Source organism: Heterodontus francisci, chromosome 32, assembly GCF_036365525.1.
Source record: "Heterodontus francisci isolate sHetFra1 chromosome 32, sHetFra1.hap1, whole genome shotgun sequence".
Taxonomy (NCBI): Eukaryota; Metazoa; Chordata; class Chondrichthyes; order Heterodontiformes; family Heterodontidae; genus Heterodontus; species Heterodontus francisci.
Window position 1 is genome coordinate 9,616,832 of NC_090402.1, and position 15,655 is coordinate 9,632,486.

The 15,655-nt window shown below is 44.7% G+C and overlaps 1 protein-coding gene and 1 non-coding gene across 3 annotated transcripts; both read left to right on the forward strand.

Annotated features, from left to right (window-relative positions):
- Positions 1-337: 337 nt before the first annotated feature.
- On the forward strand, positions 338-12,538 carry LOC137347613 (torsin-1A-like). Of its 2 annotated transcripts, none has more exons than XM_068012174.1 (6): positions 338-484; positions 3,764-3,932; positions 6,032-6,297; positions 6,754-6,929; positions 7,657-7,784; positions 8,866-12,538. In XM_068012174.1, exons 2-6 carry the CDS (start codon positions 3,809-3,811, stop codon positions 9,108-9,110), a joined length of 939 nt encoding a protein of 312 aa, XP_067868275.1. In that variant the 5' UTR covers positions 338-484; positions 3,764-3,808; the 3' UTR covers positions 9,111-12,538. The 2 variants fall into 2 exon arrangements, with proteins under 2 accessions (XP_067868275.1, XP_067868276.1); XM_068012175.1 differs by lacking the exon at positions 338-484 and adding an exon at positions 652-670.
- A 110-nt stretch (positions 12,539-12,648) lies between these two features.
- Positions 12,649-12,722, forward strand: trnai-aau (transfer RNA isoleucine (anticodon AAU)). Its single transcript has one exon. It is a non-coding gene; the product is annotated as a tRNA-Ile (tRNA).
- The last annotated feature ends 2,933 nt before the right edge of the window (positions 12,723-15,655 follow it).

Sequence of the window (15,655 nt, forward strand, 5' to 3'; positions counted from 1 at the left end):
GTTATTTGGGGAGGGTGTGAGTAAGGTGGGATGGGGGAATGTGGGAGGTGAGGGAGTTGGGGAGGGGGTGAAGGGGGGTTGTTGGGGAGAGAGTGAGGGAGATTGGATGGAGGAATGGGGTGAGGGAGTTGGGGAATGGGTGAGTTGGAGAGGGTGTGAGAGAGATGGGAAAGGGGGTGAGGTGGGCTGGGTTGGATGGAGAGGGGGAATGAGGGAGTTAAGGAGTGGAGGAGGGAGTGGGGTATGATGGAGGTGTGGGACGCCTTTCTCTTCCTCTCTCTCTGGTAGGTTTGTGACTGGGAGGAGGTGACAGCCCAGGAAGTGGACTTAACTTTCGTTTTCTCTTTCTCTTTCACTTTTTTTTAATACCAGTTTTAAATGCGGTTATCGCGCTCCAATAAGTTTGTATGTTAAAAAACAATTCGTTTTCATCTGCTGTTTGGGTGGTGGTCGCGGTGCCAGAAGTTTTGGGAGAGTTTCTTCAGTAAGTGTTAAACTTTCGCCCTCTTTCCCGGTGCGGAGCATCTCCGCTTCAAATCTTTTTACATGAAGCTTGGAGTAGTTGAAACTAGCAGTGTCTGGGTCAGACCCGGAGTGAAGAGAAACAGGGGAATTATTCGAGCTGCATCCTTAATTTAGGAGTAAATGTAACTTAGGTCCTTTTAAAAATGTATGTATTTAATCTGTTAATTGGCTTACTCGAACGATCGTCACCTTTTGACATATGTATTTGCCCATTTTGAAGACTTGCATTTATATAGCGCCTTTCAGGAAGTTGCAAAGCTGCAGTCACTGTGTAGTCACTACTGTAATGCTGGAAACGCGGCAGGCAACCTGCGCACAGCAAGATCCCAAAATCAGCATTGCGGTTAATGACCAGATAACTGTTTTAGTGATGTTGGTTGAGGGATAAATAGAAAGATTGCACCTCAGACTGTGCAGCACCCCCTCAGTACTGCACTGGAGAATCAGCCAAGGCTTTGTGCTCAAGTCTCTGGTGTGGATCTTGAACCCACTACATTCTGACTCAGGAGGTGAGAGTGTTATCACTGTGCCTAGGCTGTCATGTTTTCCTTTACTGTATTGCCACTAGAAAGCATGGATTTCAAAAGGGAAAGTCATGCACGATGAACCTTATTGAATTCTTTGAAGAAGTAACAGAAAGAGCAGGCAAGGCTAATGTAGCAGATGTATTATTTTTGGATTTTCAGAAAGTCTTCAATAAGGTACCGCACATAAGACTCAAGACTAAAATCAGAGAATGGAAATCAAAACAAAAAACAGAGCGTATGGGTTAAGGGCAGTTACGCACACCGGCAAAAGGTGGGAAGTGTTGTTCCACAGGGATTGGTGTTGAGATGTTTATCAGTCACAGTTTGTTTTGAGGATTTGGACTCGGGAATCAGAAGTATAGAGGGGAATTTTCCCAGGCGGGGGTTTGGAGACTGCGGGGTGCTGGGAAAATTAGAACAAATGATGCCAGACAGGAATGCCAAAGTGTTCCTGCCTCCTGCTGCTTTTCCTGGAGTTGGCTTGTGTGTGCTACTCAACCCCAGAGGGGTGGAAGCCGATTGAGCTTGTTACTGAATCAATTAGCAGACATTTTGCCAGGAAGATGGTATTTCATCAGTGGCACTGTGCAGCCCCCACAGTGTTTGCACAGTGGGAGGTGGAAGCCCCATGAAAATAGCATGCAATCTGAACGTAAAGGTGCAAATGGGGAAGCCTGAGGTCATCCGCGGGTGGAGGGTTGCCACTGTAAGAGTAGCTCCTGGAGACTGCTGTCACGGACAGTGCTCGGGGTGCAGACATGACTGCTGGTTTCTCAGCCTTCACTCACCTCCATCATCTTTTGATGCCATTCACCTCAGCAGCACTCTCAGTACAGACACAGCGAAGGCTGCCGGCCACTCTCTTAACTCAGGCATGCTGATTCACCCTTCACCCTCCAGCCTCCTTACCCTGCCTGCCGTGCCAAATTAGATGGTGATCTCGCAGGCGGGTTTTTAATTGAGCACCTCCCGGAAGATTGGACCGGCAATCCCGCTCGGGCGGCAATCGGGTTTGCAATCCGAAAATGGTCCCGACATCCAGAAAAATTGGGAAAATTCAGCCCATGATTGGAGGGTGCAGTTAAGACTAAGGAAAACTGCAACAAAATACAACGAGATTAATAAATTGCAGAATAGGCATTTAGTTGGCAAATGAATTTCAATATAGGTGATTATGGGATAGAAAGCCATAGATCCAAGTTTGGCAACGTCACAAAGATAGGCGACATTATAACCAGTGTAGATGGAAGCGTAAAATTACAGAGACCGTGATAGATTCAGTGAATGGGCAAAACTGGCAAATATGAACATACAAACATATGAATTAGAAGCAGGGGTAGGCCATTCGGGTCCTCAAGCCTGCCCTGCCATTTGATAAGATCATGGCTGATCCGAATGTGGCCTCAACTCTACTTTCCTGTCTGCCCCCTATACCCTTTGACTTACTTCTCATTCAAGAATCTATCTAACCAGCCGTAAAATTATTCAATGACCCTGCTTCCACTGCTTTCTGGGGAAGAGAATTTTGCAGCCTAACAACCCTCTGAGAGAAAGATTTCTCCTCATCTCCGTCTGAAGTGGGAGAGCCCTTATTTTCAAACTGGATTAAAATGGATTTGAATGTAGACAAATGTGACATCATCCACTTTGAACCTAAAAATAGAACAGGGTATTTGTAAATGGTGAAAAGCTGGAAGCAGTACAGGTCCAAAGCAACTTCGAGTTCCAGGTACACAGATCGTTTAAAATGTCAAGAACAGGTCCAGAAAATCATCACAAAGGCTATTGGAATGCTGGTCTTGATATCTTAAGAACTAGTGCAGCACAGTGGCTAGCATCGCAGCTCCAGTGACCTGGGTTTAGTTCTGGGTACTGCCTGTGTGGAGTTTGCAAGTTTTCCCTGTGACTGTGTGGGTTTCCTCCGGGTGCTCTGGTTTCCTCCCATATGCTGAAGACTTGTGAGTTGATAGGTAAATTGGCCATTGTAAAAATTGCCCCTAGTGTAGGTAGGAGAAGTGAGGGAAGGTGGGGATGTGAGAGGGAAAATGGGATTAATGTAGGATTAGTATAAATGGGTGGTTGATGGTTGGCACAGACCAGGTGGTCTGAAGGACCTGTTTCAGTGCTGTATTTCTCTCTATGACTAGTATACAGGAGGGTAGAAGTTATGCTTCAGCTATACAAAGCCCTGGTTAGACCACACCCAGAGTTACTGTGTGCAGTTCTGGGTATCTTAGGAAGGATATATTGGCCTTGGAGGAGTGCAGTGTAGAATGATACCTGGACTCTAAGGGTTAAATTACAAGGAGAGATTACACAAACTAGGGTTGTATTCCCTGGAATGTAAAAGGTTAAGGGGTGATTTGATCAAAGTTTCCAAGATATTAAGGGGAACAGATAGGGTAGACAAGGAGAAACTATTTTCACTGGTTAGAGGGTTCTAGGACTACGGTGCACAGTCTAAAAGTTAAGGCTAGACCTTTCAGGAATGAAGTTGGGAAACACTTCTACACACAAAGAGGCACCAGTCTAGATTGTTGTACTCAAGTGTTAGGAGTGGGACTTAAACCCACATCTTTCTGACTCAAAAGACAGGAGCGCTACCCACTGAGCTACAGTTAACACACACAAATGTTGAAAGCTATCGTATGTTTAGCAAATTCATCAGAACAGCTACTTAATTTTTCAAAATGTCTCATTTGTTTTTTCAGCCATTCACATGATAATAAAACTTACCAGAAGCAGACCTTCCAAACATGGCAAAGCTGCTTGTTTATGGAACAGGCTTAGCAGTGGTGATAGCATTAGTGGGAATTCTTGCCTATACCTTCATCTGCTGCGAGCGCTGTGACAATAACTGGATATCACTGGATGTAAAAGGTCAAACTTTGATATTTAAATACTGATAATTTAAACTGCTTTCTAACTGTGTTTTATTGTAGGATTGTTGGGCTAGTGCTGCTAATATTATTGAAGTGACAATGACTGTGGAAAATGTAAAGCATGCCTTTACTACCTCCAGACTTGGCTATTGCAATGCTCTGCTGGCTGGCCTCACATCTTCCATACTCTGTAAAGCAGCTCACTCAAAACTTCGCTGCCCATATCCTAACTCGCACCAAGTCTCTTTCACCTATCACCTATTGTGCTCGCTGAACTACATTGGATCCCAGTCATTTCTCTGTAACCTAGTCCAGCTCTTCAACCCTCCCCGTGCTCCTCTAATTCTGGCCTCTTGTGCATGTTCAATTTCAATTTCCCCGCGATTAATGGATGTGCCTTCAACTGCCCGGGCCAAAAGCTCTGGAATTCGCGCCCCCCCCACCCCCCCCTCCCAAACTTCTCTGTCTCTCCACCTCTCTCTACATTAAGACACCCCACATAAGCCACCTTCTTTGACCAAGCTTTTGGTCACCTGGTCTAATATCTCCTTCTGTAGCTTGGTGTCAGATTTTGTTTGCTAACACTCCTGTGAAGCATCTTGGGATGTTGCACTATGATAAAGGCACTATATAAATGTAAGTTATTGTGGTTATTGTTATGGACACAAGTATGTTCATTCTATCTTTGGACCGACATTCACCTTTCACAGTTGTTACTTAAGGCACGACTAACTAGAAGTCAAGCTTCAACAAAATACTTGAGAACCAAAGGGTGTCAGAAGTCTCATTGATTCGTGAGCTGACTGTATTTTGTGCAGTTTTAAATGGGAGAGCCCTTATTTTTAAACTGGATTAAAATGGATTGGAATGTAGACAAATGTGACATCATCCACTCTGAACCTAAAAATTATAGAACAGGGTATTTGTAAATGGTGAAAAGCTAGAAGCAGTACAGGTCCAAAGCAACTTCGAGTTCCAGGTACACAGATCATTAAAATGTCAAGAACAGGTCCAGAAAATTATCAAAAAGGCTATTGGAATGCTGGCCTTGATAGCTTAAGAACTAGTGTACAAGGGGCTAGAAGTCATGCTTCAGCTATACAAAGCCCTGGTTAAACTAGACCTGGAGTTATTGTGAGCAGTTCTGGGTACCACACTTTAAGAAGGATATATTGGCCTCGGAGGGAGTGCAGTGCAGATTTACCAGAATGATACCTGGACTCCACGGGTTAAATTACGAGGAGAGATTACACAAACTAGGGTTGTGTTCCTTGGAATTTAGAGGGTTAAGGGGTGTACAAGTGCATTCTTGCAGTAGCTCCAGTGATAATATCAAGAAGCTGCCACTATAAGAACAAGTGATGACATTTCAATATTTATTATTAAATCTTGTTTCTCAATTCTTGTTAGTTGCTAGGGTACAGAGTTTGTGGTATGGAGAAAAGACAATGGCTTTGATTTTCCCAATATTTAACCAGAGGAAGTTACAGCTCATTCATGACCTGGATGTCAGACAAGCACAGGGTCAGTGGAGACAAGTAGTGACGAGAATTGTTTTTCAGCAGCATAAACCCCATTGGAATGTAATTGGCAGCAGTGTTAGTTGTGGCTCAGTTGGTAGCATTCTCACTTCTGAATCAGACAGTTGCAGGTTAAAACCTAACTCCATAAACTTGGACACAGGTATCTAGGCTGACATCCCAATTCGGTGCTGAGGGAGTGCTGCACTGTCAAGGGTGCCGTTTTCGATTGTGACGTTAAATCACGGCCCCGTCTGCTCTCTCAGGCGGATGTGTGGGATGCCATGGCACTATTTTGAAGAAGAGCAGGGGAGTTCTCCCTGATATCCCGGCCAATATTTATCGCTCAATCAACATCACTAAAAATAATTTATCTGAGTATTATCACATTGCTGTTTGTGGGAGCTTGCTGTGCACAAATTGGCAGCCGCATTTCCTGCATTATAAGAGTGACTATACTTCAAAAGTGCTTCATTGGCTGTAAAACACTTTGAGATAGCCTGAAGACATGAAAGGCGCTATATAAATGCAAGTTTTCCTTTTTAACATGACTTTTCTTTGCTGATTATTAATACAGGATTAGAGAGGGATTTCACGCACAAACTATTTGGACAGCACATTGCACGTAAAGTGATCGTCAAAGCGATTAAAGGTTCTTTAAGTACTCCTGATCCCAAGAAACCCCTCACCATGTCTCTACACGGTGACAGTGGCACCGGCAAGAACTTTGTCAGTCAACTGATAGCACAGAACCTTTACAAAAATGGAATGAACAGCCAGTACATACATGTATTTGTGTCCACCCACCATTTCCCTCATCTGCAACTCATTAACCAGTATCAGGTAATTATTATGCTTAGTAAGACCTTCATTGTAATGATAGATTCATAGCATCATCAATGCATGGATATAACACAATGCAAAACCTATAAAAATCTTGATTTATGTTTTATTTTAATGCTGGGTGATTCTTAAACTGAAGTTTGTGGTCATTTTTCTTCTCCCTCATTTATCATGGATTTTCCAGAACATATACTAATAAGTGTTGGTTATCATCTTTCCTTCACTGGTGCTGGGTCAAAACCATGGAATTCCATACCCAAGAACACTGTGGATGCACCTTCCCCACATGGACTGCAGCGGTTCAAAAAGGCGGCTCACCACCACTTTCTCGAGAAATTTGGGATAGACAATAGCAAAAGGATATTAATGACATCAAATAAGTGTTGTAAAATAAAAAAAAAATGTTGAGGTGAAGCAAGTCCACTATTGTGAGACAGTTTTCTTTTAATTCTGCAGAATCAGTTGCGGGCTTGGATTCGTGGAAATGTTACGGTATGTCCCAGATCAATGTTTATCTTTGATGAAATGGACAAGATGCATCCAGGCCTCATCAATGCTATCAAACCTTTCCTGGACTACACCAGTGATGTTGACAAAGTGGATTATCGAAAAGCAATATTCATCTTCTTGAGGTAAGTAGGCACCAAGTAACAACCTGCTTCGGGACAGTAGAAATTGGCAGGATTCCCACTCGTGATCATCAACCAATAAGCCTGGTGAAGAATCATGATATTTCTAAGTATTGGACACAATGGGGCAATTTTAATCTAACCCTCCCATCAGGAAACCCATGGGAGTGGGTTTTACACCCTGCCTGCTTCTACTGTCCATCAAAGTCACTTGTGTGCAATTTTGGGCAGGATGTAAAATCACCATTCTACCTGATCTTGTGGGATTTCGCCCAGTGAGTTAGGTTAAAATTGTCCCATTGTGGCAGGTTCCAGGAGGAGATTCAATGTAAAAGTTCCATTGTGAAGTAGAAGAAATGTCTCCTGACTTTAAAAGCCCCTCTTCCTGCCACAGTGTCACAGTGAATTACAGCGAGTCTACAGCACAGATGCAGGCCGTTCAGCCCATCTGGTCCATGCTGGCATTTGTGCTCCACATGCTTCCTCCCACCCCTCTACATCTCTATCTCTTTCAGAATATCCTACTATTCCTTTCTCCCTCACGTGTTTATCCAGCTTCCCATTAAATGCATCTATGCTATTTGCCTCAACTACTCCATGTGGTAGCAAGTTCCAAATTTTGAACACACTTTGGGACTCTTGAATTCCCGGTTGGAGTGATCTCTCACTTGCTCTTGTTGACCTTGCTGAGGATGACTAATAACACCCGATTCTGTTTTCCCCTGAATAGCAATACTGGTGGCGACAAGATAAATGAAATCACCTTGAGCACCTTGATGAGAGGAAAGAAAAGGGAGAGCATTAAACTGAGTCAGCTAGAGGAAGAGCTCTCCCGGATGGTCTTCAACAAGAACAATAGTAAGTGTGCGTCACTGACAAATGGAGAATAAAATGATGCACAAAAAACCTCAATTGGCAAAACGCATTCTCTCTTTTGTTTCACTTTCACTGGGGAGATGGTAGCATAGTGGTAATGTGACTGGACTAGTAATCCAGAGGCTCAGGCTAATACCTTGGGGACACAGGTGCAAATCCCACCATGGTAGATGGTGGAATTTAATTTCAATTAATTAATAAAAATCTAGAATTAAAAGCTAGTAAGGGTGCCCTGGAACTATTGTCGATTGCCATTAAAAGCCATCTGGTTCACAATGCCATTTAGGGAAGGAAATCTTCTGGCCTACATGTGACTCCAGCCCCACAGCAATGTGTTTGACTCTGAACTACCCTCTGAAATGGTCTAGCAAGTCATTCGGGTCAAGGCCAATGAGGGCTGAGCAACAAATGCTTGCCTTGGGAGTGATGCCCACATCTCATGAAAGAATAGAAAAAGGTTCCCTCACAACTACAGCCCTGTTCCTGAGTGAACAAATGCCAGCCATTGGATGGACATTTATTTTTGCTTGTAAAACTTATAAAAGATGCCTTTTTTTGATCCAGTACTCAAGAATGTATTATAACGTGAAACATAAATTGCCTGGTGAGCCGTGAATGTACTGATTGGGTCCATGGTGACGCAGCAAATTAACCCATGACTAACTGAACTGTATAGATCAGAGCGAACCTTGGCTTCAGTCTCCAAGGTTTCATTGGTGTGGGTTGGGGGTGGTCTAGGCCTAGCCTCAGCACCAGGGAAAGGGAAAAATCTGTTGAGCTTCTTGTTTCTGGTCACTAACCAGTGACTCCTGCTGAATCTGCTTGTGTGTAGGGATGGGGTGAGGCTAGGAGCAGGCTGCTAACACTCACTGCCAAGTCTCACGTAGTCAATGGCCACTTGGGTAATGAGCTGGAGCACAATGAGTATCAGAGTCAATGCCTACAGGAGAGGAGAAAGCTGGCACCGAAGGGAGGGTACAAAAAATGTACTCACTCTGAAAACGATGAGCAGAATTATCTGTTTTGTTGGTTAGATTAATGTTTTGCAACATTTCTCTTACAGGTGGCTTCTGGCAGACTCACCTCATCCAAACCAATTTGATTGATCATTTCATTCCCTTCCTACCCCTGGAGTTTAAACATGTTGTGTCATGCGTGAGAGCAGAACTTGTATCTAGAGGGGTGAACAACAATGAGGACATTGTCACTAAAGTAGCAAGCAGTTTGATCTACTACCCGAAAGAGGAGAAGATGTTGTCAGTGAAAGGCTGTAAGACTGTGACCTCCAAAGTGAACCTGTATGTCTAAGCCGGACAATTTACAGCAGGAAGGTTTAACATTATCTCTTTGGTGTGTACAAAACCCCCTGGGACTGATTGACCAGGTACGAAACTACTTAAGGCTCTGTTAACTGAACCTCTAAGACGAGATTATTACCTGGCAAATCACAACAAACAAATGTGTTATTGTCAAGTGCCTTTATGATGGTTAGTACATGGTGCTTTGTGCGCCAAAGGATTACTGATTGTGATGTCTTAATAAGACATAATCGGTAATTGACATTAGAAAATATCTGGTGACTGTATGATGAGTGTAGATGCCGATATCGGTGCCGATTCCTGCTCCCGCCCGGAACTGGAAAACATTATCAACTTTGCTTCTAATTTCCACCCTTCTCTCACCTTTACATGGTCCATCTCCGACACTTCCCTTCCCTTCCTCGACTTCTCTGTCTCCATCTCTGGGGATAGGCTGACTACTAATATTCATTATAAGCCCACCGACTCCCACAGCTACCTCGACTACACTTCTTCACACCCTGCCTCCTGTAAGGACTCCATTCCATTCTCCCAGTTTCTCCGTCTCCGACGCATCTGCTCTGATGATGCTACCTTCCACGATAGTGCTTCTGATACGTCTTCCTTTTTCCTCAACCGAGGATCCCCCCGCCCCACTGTGGTTGACAGGGCCCTCAACTGTGTCCGGCCCATTTCCCGCACCTCTATCCTCACCCCTTCCCCTCCCTCCCAGAACCGCAACAGGGTTCCCCTTGTCCTCATTTTCCATCCCACCAGCCTCCATATCCAAAGGATCATCCTCCGCCATTTCTGCCACCTCCAGTGTGATGCCACTACCAGTCGCATCTTCCCCTCCCTTCCCCTGTCAGCATTCCAAAGGGATCATTCCCTCCACGACACCCTGGTCCACTCCTCCATTACCCCTACCACCTTGTCCCCTTCTCATGGCACCTTCCCCTGCAATCGCAGGAGGTGCAATACCTGCTCATTTACCTCCTCTCTCCTCACAATCCAAGGCCCCAAACACTCCTTTCAGGTGAAGCAGTGATTTACTTGTACATCTTTCAATTTAGTATACTGTATTCACAGCTCACATTGTGGTCTCCTCTCCATTGGGGAGACCAAACTCAGATTGGGTAACCGCTTTGCGGAACACCTCCGCTCAGTCCGATAGCATGACCCCGAGCTTCCGCTTGCTGTCCATTTCAACACCCCGCTCCCTCCCTGTTCTCATGCTCACACCTCCTGTCCTGGGATTGCTGCAGTGTTCCAGTGAACATCACCGCAAGCTTGAGGAACAGCATCTCATTTACCGATTAGGCACACTGCAGCCTGCCGGACTGAACATCGAGTTCAATAATTTCAGAGCATGATGGGCCACCCCCTTTTAGTTTTTTATTTTAAATTATTTTTTTTATTTTTTTTTAAATTTCTCCTCATCTCTGTCTTACAAGGACGACCCCTTATTTTTAAACAGTGACCCCTAGTTCTAGATTCTCCCACAAGGGGAAACATCCTTTCTACATCCACCCTGTCAAGACCCCTCACGATCTTATATGTTCCTTGATCAAAAAGATTGTGAAAGCAAGTATTTAACTGAATTGTCTTGTCACTGGTCACTTCTCGAAGTGGAGCAGATAGGAAAGGTAAAAATGAAGTATCGTAATATCAACTGGCTGTACTCCAGGAAAAACCCTCCTTGCATAAAGGGTTGTAAAAATGTGGAACGCACTGCCATTAGGCAGTAAGGCCATTGCTGCATAATAATTGGAGGTGTTTAAAGAGCAGGTAGATACTGGCTTGAGAGGTAGGGATACTCAGGGAGTGCAGATCACTTAGCAAATTGGGATTCAAAAGAGCAAATGCAGTTAACACTGATGGAGCAGGTTCAGTGGGCCCAAGACATACTTCTGCACTTCTGAATTTGACCTTTCAATTTGTGGACTTGTGCTCATGATATAAAAAAAACTTTGCTCTGCGGTGCGGGGGTGAGGGCATAACTTTAACTGTCAACGCTGACTTTCAGCTTATGACTCAAACAGGTCGTGGTTTAGCCTGGGTCAGATTGGGTCAAATTGGGGCAGTACTTACAATTGTGTCCTGTGATACCTACCTGGACCAGTTCAGGACATTTTTATACGGTCTTGTTCTTTCCCCCAATATGAAAGTGTCAGATGCACACCATCTGCTTCACAGTAGGACATTACATTTCTCTCTCCCTGGGGCCTGGTAATTAATAGTGCATCGTGGTGCTCACTGATGGTTTTTTCACTATGAATCTGCATATAAAAAGATCGTGGTTGACTGAAAATCCCTCAGAACTGCCTGAGCAATGCAATTCCCATCTGGGCTAGTAAGGAAAGGACAGTGATTTAATTGGTCTGCCTTGCTCAGTCAGTAGCATGCTGGCCTCTGAGTCAGAAAGTTCAAGCTCCGCTTCAGACACTTGAGTGCATTATTCACGCTGACACTTCAATGCAGTACTGAGGGAGTGCTGCACTGTCAGAGGGTCAGTACTGAGGGAGTGCTGCACTGTCAGAGGGTCAGTACTGAGGGAGTGCTGCACTGTGGGAGGTACCATCTCCTGGATGAGCTGATAAACCAAGACCATGTCTGCCCTCTCTGGTGAATGTAAACTGTTTTGAGGGGAGGCAATGGTGTAGTGATAATATCACTGGACTAGTAATCCAGAGACCCAGGAAAATACTCTAGGGACATGGGTTCGAATCCCACCATGGCAGATGGTGAAATTTCAATTCAATTAACAAAGCTTGAATTTTGAAAAGCTAGTCCAATGGCGACCATTGTCGATTGTTGTAAAAACCCATCTGGTTCACTCATGCCCTTTAGGGAAGGAAATCTGCCGTTCTTACCTGGTCTGGCCTACATGTGACTCCAGATCCGCAGCAATGTGGTTGACTCTTAAATGCCTTCTGAAAAGGCCTAGCAAGCCATTCAGTTGTATCAAACCGCTACAGCGGTTCAGAAAGGCAGCTCACCACCACCACCCTCTCAAGGGATGGGCAATAAATGCTGGCCTAGCCACCAACGCCCACATCCCATGAATGAATAAAAAAAAAATTGTATTGCACTATTTGAAGAAAAGCAGGGAAATCCTCCAGGGTTCCACACAATACTTGTCGCTCAACACCACTAAAAATAAATGATCTGGTTATTTAGCTCATTGCTGTTTGTGGAACCTTGCTGTGCGCAAATTAGCTGCTCCAGTTCCCAACACAATCTTTACATCATTGGCTGTAAAGTGATTTGGGACATCCTGGGAACATGAAATGTGCTACGTAAATACTGTTTGCGAAAAAAAATTAGGCTTACCTTTGAACTCTTGTTTGAAATGCGATCAAAATCTTGTGTGCATTACTGCTGCCAAAAAGAAACGTTTGCTATTTTTCAATTTGCTTAATAAACTTTGATTCATGTTTAGATGAAAAATAAAAATACAATTGCAACTTTTAATATAGAAAACTATGCTAATGTACAGTAGACTAAGGCTGCAGTCCTTGTCAAGGTACAAGAAATTTTTTTATCAGGGCCTGTTAGCTCAGCTGGTTAGAGTGTGGTGCTAATAACGCCAAGGTCGTGGGTTCAATCCCCATACAGGCCAATACTTTGCATGGCACAGTGGCGCAGTGGTTAGCACTGCAGCCTCACAGCTCCAGCGACCTGGGTTCAGTTCTGGGTACTGCCTGTGTGGAGTTTGCAAGTTCTCCCTGCGACTGTGTGGGTTTCTGCTGGGTGCTCCAGTTTCCTCCCACAGCCAAAGACTTGCAGGTTGTTAGGTAAATTGGCCATTATAAATTGCCCTTAGTGTAGGTAGGTGGTAGGAGAATGGTGGGGATGTGGTAGGAATATGGGGTTAATGTAGGATTAGTATAAATGGGTGGTTGTTGGTCGGCACAGACTCGGTGGGCCGAAGGGCCTGTTTCAGTGCTGTATCTCTAAATAATAAATAGACACAGAGTCAAGCACTTTCAAGTTTATTTAGAGATAAATGAAAAGTTAAGTGAGGGATAGCAGCGAAAAGCTGGGAAGTTAAACTTGTTTAGACCCTTTCTTTGACGACACTTTTGACAGCTGTGCACAATTCTGGTCTCCAATTTATGAAAAGGATACTGACGCATTGGAGAAGGTGCAAAAAGGATTTGCAAGGATGAACATAGGAACATCGGAAGATAGAATCAGGAGTAGGCCATTCAGCCCCTCGAGCCTGTCCCGCCATTCAATGAGATCATGGCTGATCCGTGGCCTAACTCCATATACCTGCCTTTGGCCCATATCCCTTAATATCTTTGCTTAACAAAAATCTATCTATCTCAGAATTAAAATTAACAACTGTTCTAGCTTCAACTGCTGTTTCTGGGAGAGAGTTCCAATCCTCTACCACCCTTTGCATGAAGAAGTGCTTCCTAACATCTGTCCTGAACGGGTCTGGTCCTAATTTTTAGACTATGCCCCCTAGTTTTAGAATCTTCAACCAGTGGAAATAGTTTATCTTTATCTAGCCTGTTTTTCCTGTTAATATCTTAAAGACTTCCATCAAATCACCCCTTAACCTTCTAAATTCTAGCGAAAACAGGCCTAATTTGTGTAATCTCTCCTCGTAACTTAACCCCTGTAGTCCAGGTATCATTCTGATACCAGAACTGAGAAGTTTTAACTATCAGGAAAGACTGAACAGGCTGCCTGTCCTTTCTCTAGAAAAGAGAAAACTGAGGGGGGTGACCTGATGGAGGTCTTTAAGATGATAAAAGGGTCTGATAAGAATCACGGAATTGTTACAGCACAGAAGGAAGCCATTCAGCCCACCGTCTCTGAGCTGGCTCTCCGAACGAGGAACTTACCTAGTGCCACACCCCCGCCTTCTCCCTGTACCCCTACACATTCTTCCTTTTCAGATAACAATCCAATTCTCTCTTGAATGTCTTGATTATACCTGCCTCCAGCACATTCTCAAGTAGTGCATTCCAGATCCTAGCCACTCGCTGCATGAAAAAGGTTTTCCTCTTGTCGCCATTGCTTCTTTTGCCAGTTACCTTAAATCTGTGACCTCTTGTTCTGGATCCTTCCACCAATGGGAACAGTTTCTCCCGATCTACTCTGTCCACAGCCCTCATATTTTTGAGCACCTCTATCAAATCTCCTTTCAACCTTCTCTTATTTATTTATTGAGAGATACAGCACTGAAACAAGCTCTTCGGCCCACCAAGTCTATGCCAACCAACAACCACCCATTTATCCTAACCCTACAGTAATCCCATACTGCCTACCACCTACTTACACTAGGGGCAATTTACCTATCCTAGAGTGACAGACTCTTCCACAGGCGCTGCAGATAAAATTGGTTGTCAGGGCTGTTTTGCAGGTGGCTCTCTCCTTGCGCTTCTGTCTTTTTTCCTGCCAACTGCTAAGTCTCTTCGTCTCGCCACTCTTTAGCCCCACCTTTATGGCTGTCCGCCAGCTCTGGCGATCACTGGCAACTGGCTCCCACAACTTGTGGTCAACGTCACAGGACTTCATGTCGCGTTTGCAGACGTCTTTGAAGCGGAGACATGGACGGCCAGTGGGTCCGATACCAGTAACGAGCTCGCTGTACAATGCGTCCTTGGGGATCCTGCCATCTTCCATGTGGCTCACATGGCCAAGCCATGTCAAGCGTCGCTGGCTCAGTAGGGCGTACATGTGGGGGATATTGGCTGCCTCTAGGACTTCTGCGTTGGAGATACGGTCCTGCCACCTGATGCCAAGGATTCTTCGGAGACAGTGAAGATGGAATGCGTTGAGACATCGCTCTTGGCTGACATACGTCGTCCAGGTCTCGCTGCCGTAGAGCAAGGTACTGCGGACACAGGCTTGAAACACTTGGTCTTTTGTGTTCCTTGTCAGTGGGCCATTTTCACACACCCTCTTGGCCAGTCTGGACATAGCAGCAGACGCCTTTCCCGTGCGCTTGTTGATTTCTGCATCGAGAGACAGGTTACTGGTGATAGTTGAGCCTAGGTAGGTGAACGCTTGAACCACTTCCAGAGCGTGGTTGCCGATATTGATGGAGGGAGCATTTCTGACGTCCTGTCCTATGATGTTCGTTTTCTTGAAACTGATGGTTAGGCCAAATTCGTTACAGGCAGCCGCAAGCCTGTCGATGAGTCTCTGCAGACACTCTTCAGTGTGGGATGTTAATGCAGCATCATCAGCAAAGAGGAGTTCCCTGATGAGGACTTTCCATACTTTGGTCTTCGCTCTAAGACAGGAAAGGTTGAACAACCTGCCATCTGATCTTGTGTGGAGGAAAATTCCTTCTTCTGAAGACTTAAATGCGTCAGAGAGCAGCAGGGAGAAGATCCCAAACAGTGTGGGTGCGAGAACACAGCCCTGTTTCACACCACTCAGGATAGGAAAGGGGTCTGATGAGGCGACGCTATGCTGAATTGTGCTTTTATATTGTCATGGAACGAGGTGATGATACTTAGTAGCTTTGGTGGACATCCCATCTTTGCTAGTAGTCTGAAGAGACCACGTCTGCTGACGAGGTCAAAGGCT

Excerpts from the sequence above, each read along its gene's own strand:
- LOC137347613 (XM_068012174.1), top strand. The coding sequence starts at position 3,809 with ATGGCAAAGCTGCTTGTTTATGGAACAGGCTTAGCAGTGGTGATAGCA. Across the intron at positions 6,298-6,753 it reads AACTCATTAACCAGTATCAG|AATCAGTTGCGGGCTTGGAT; the intron begins GTAATTATTATG and ends TTAATTCTGCAG. Across the intron at positions 7,785-8,865 it reads GGTCTTCAACAAGAACAATA|GTGGCTTCTGGCAGACTCAC; the intron begins GTAAGTGTGCGT and ends TTTCTCTTACAG.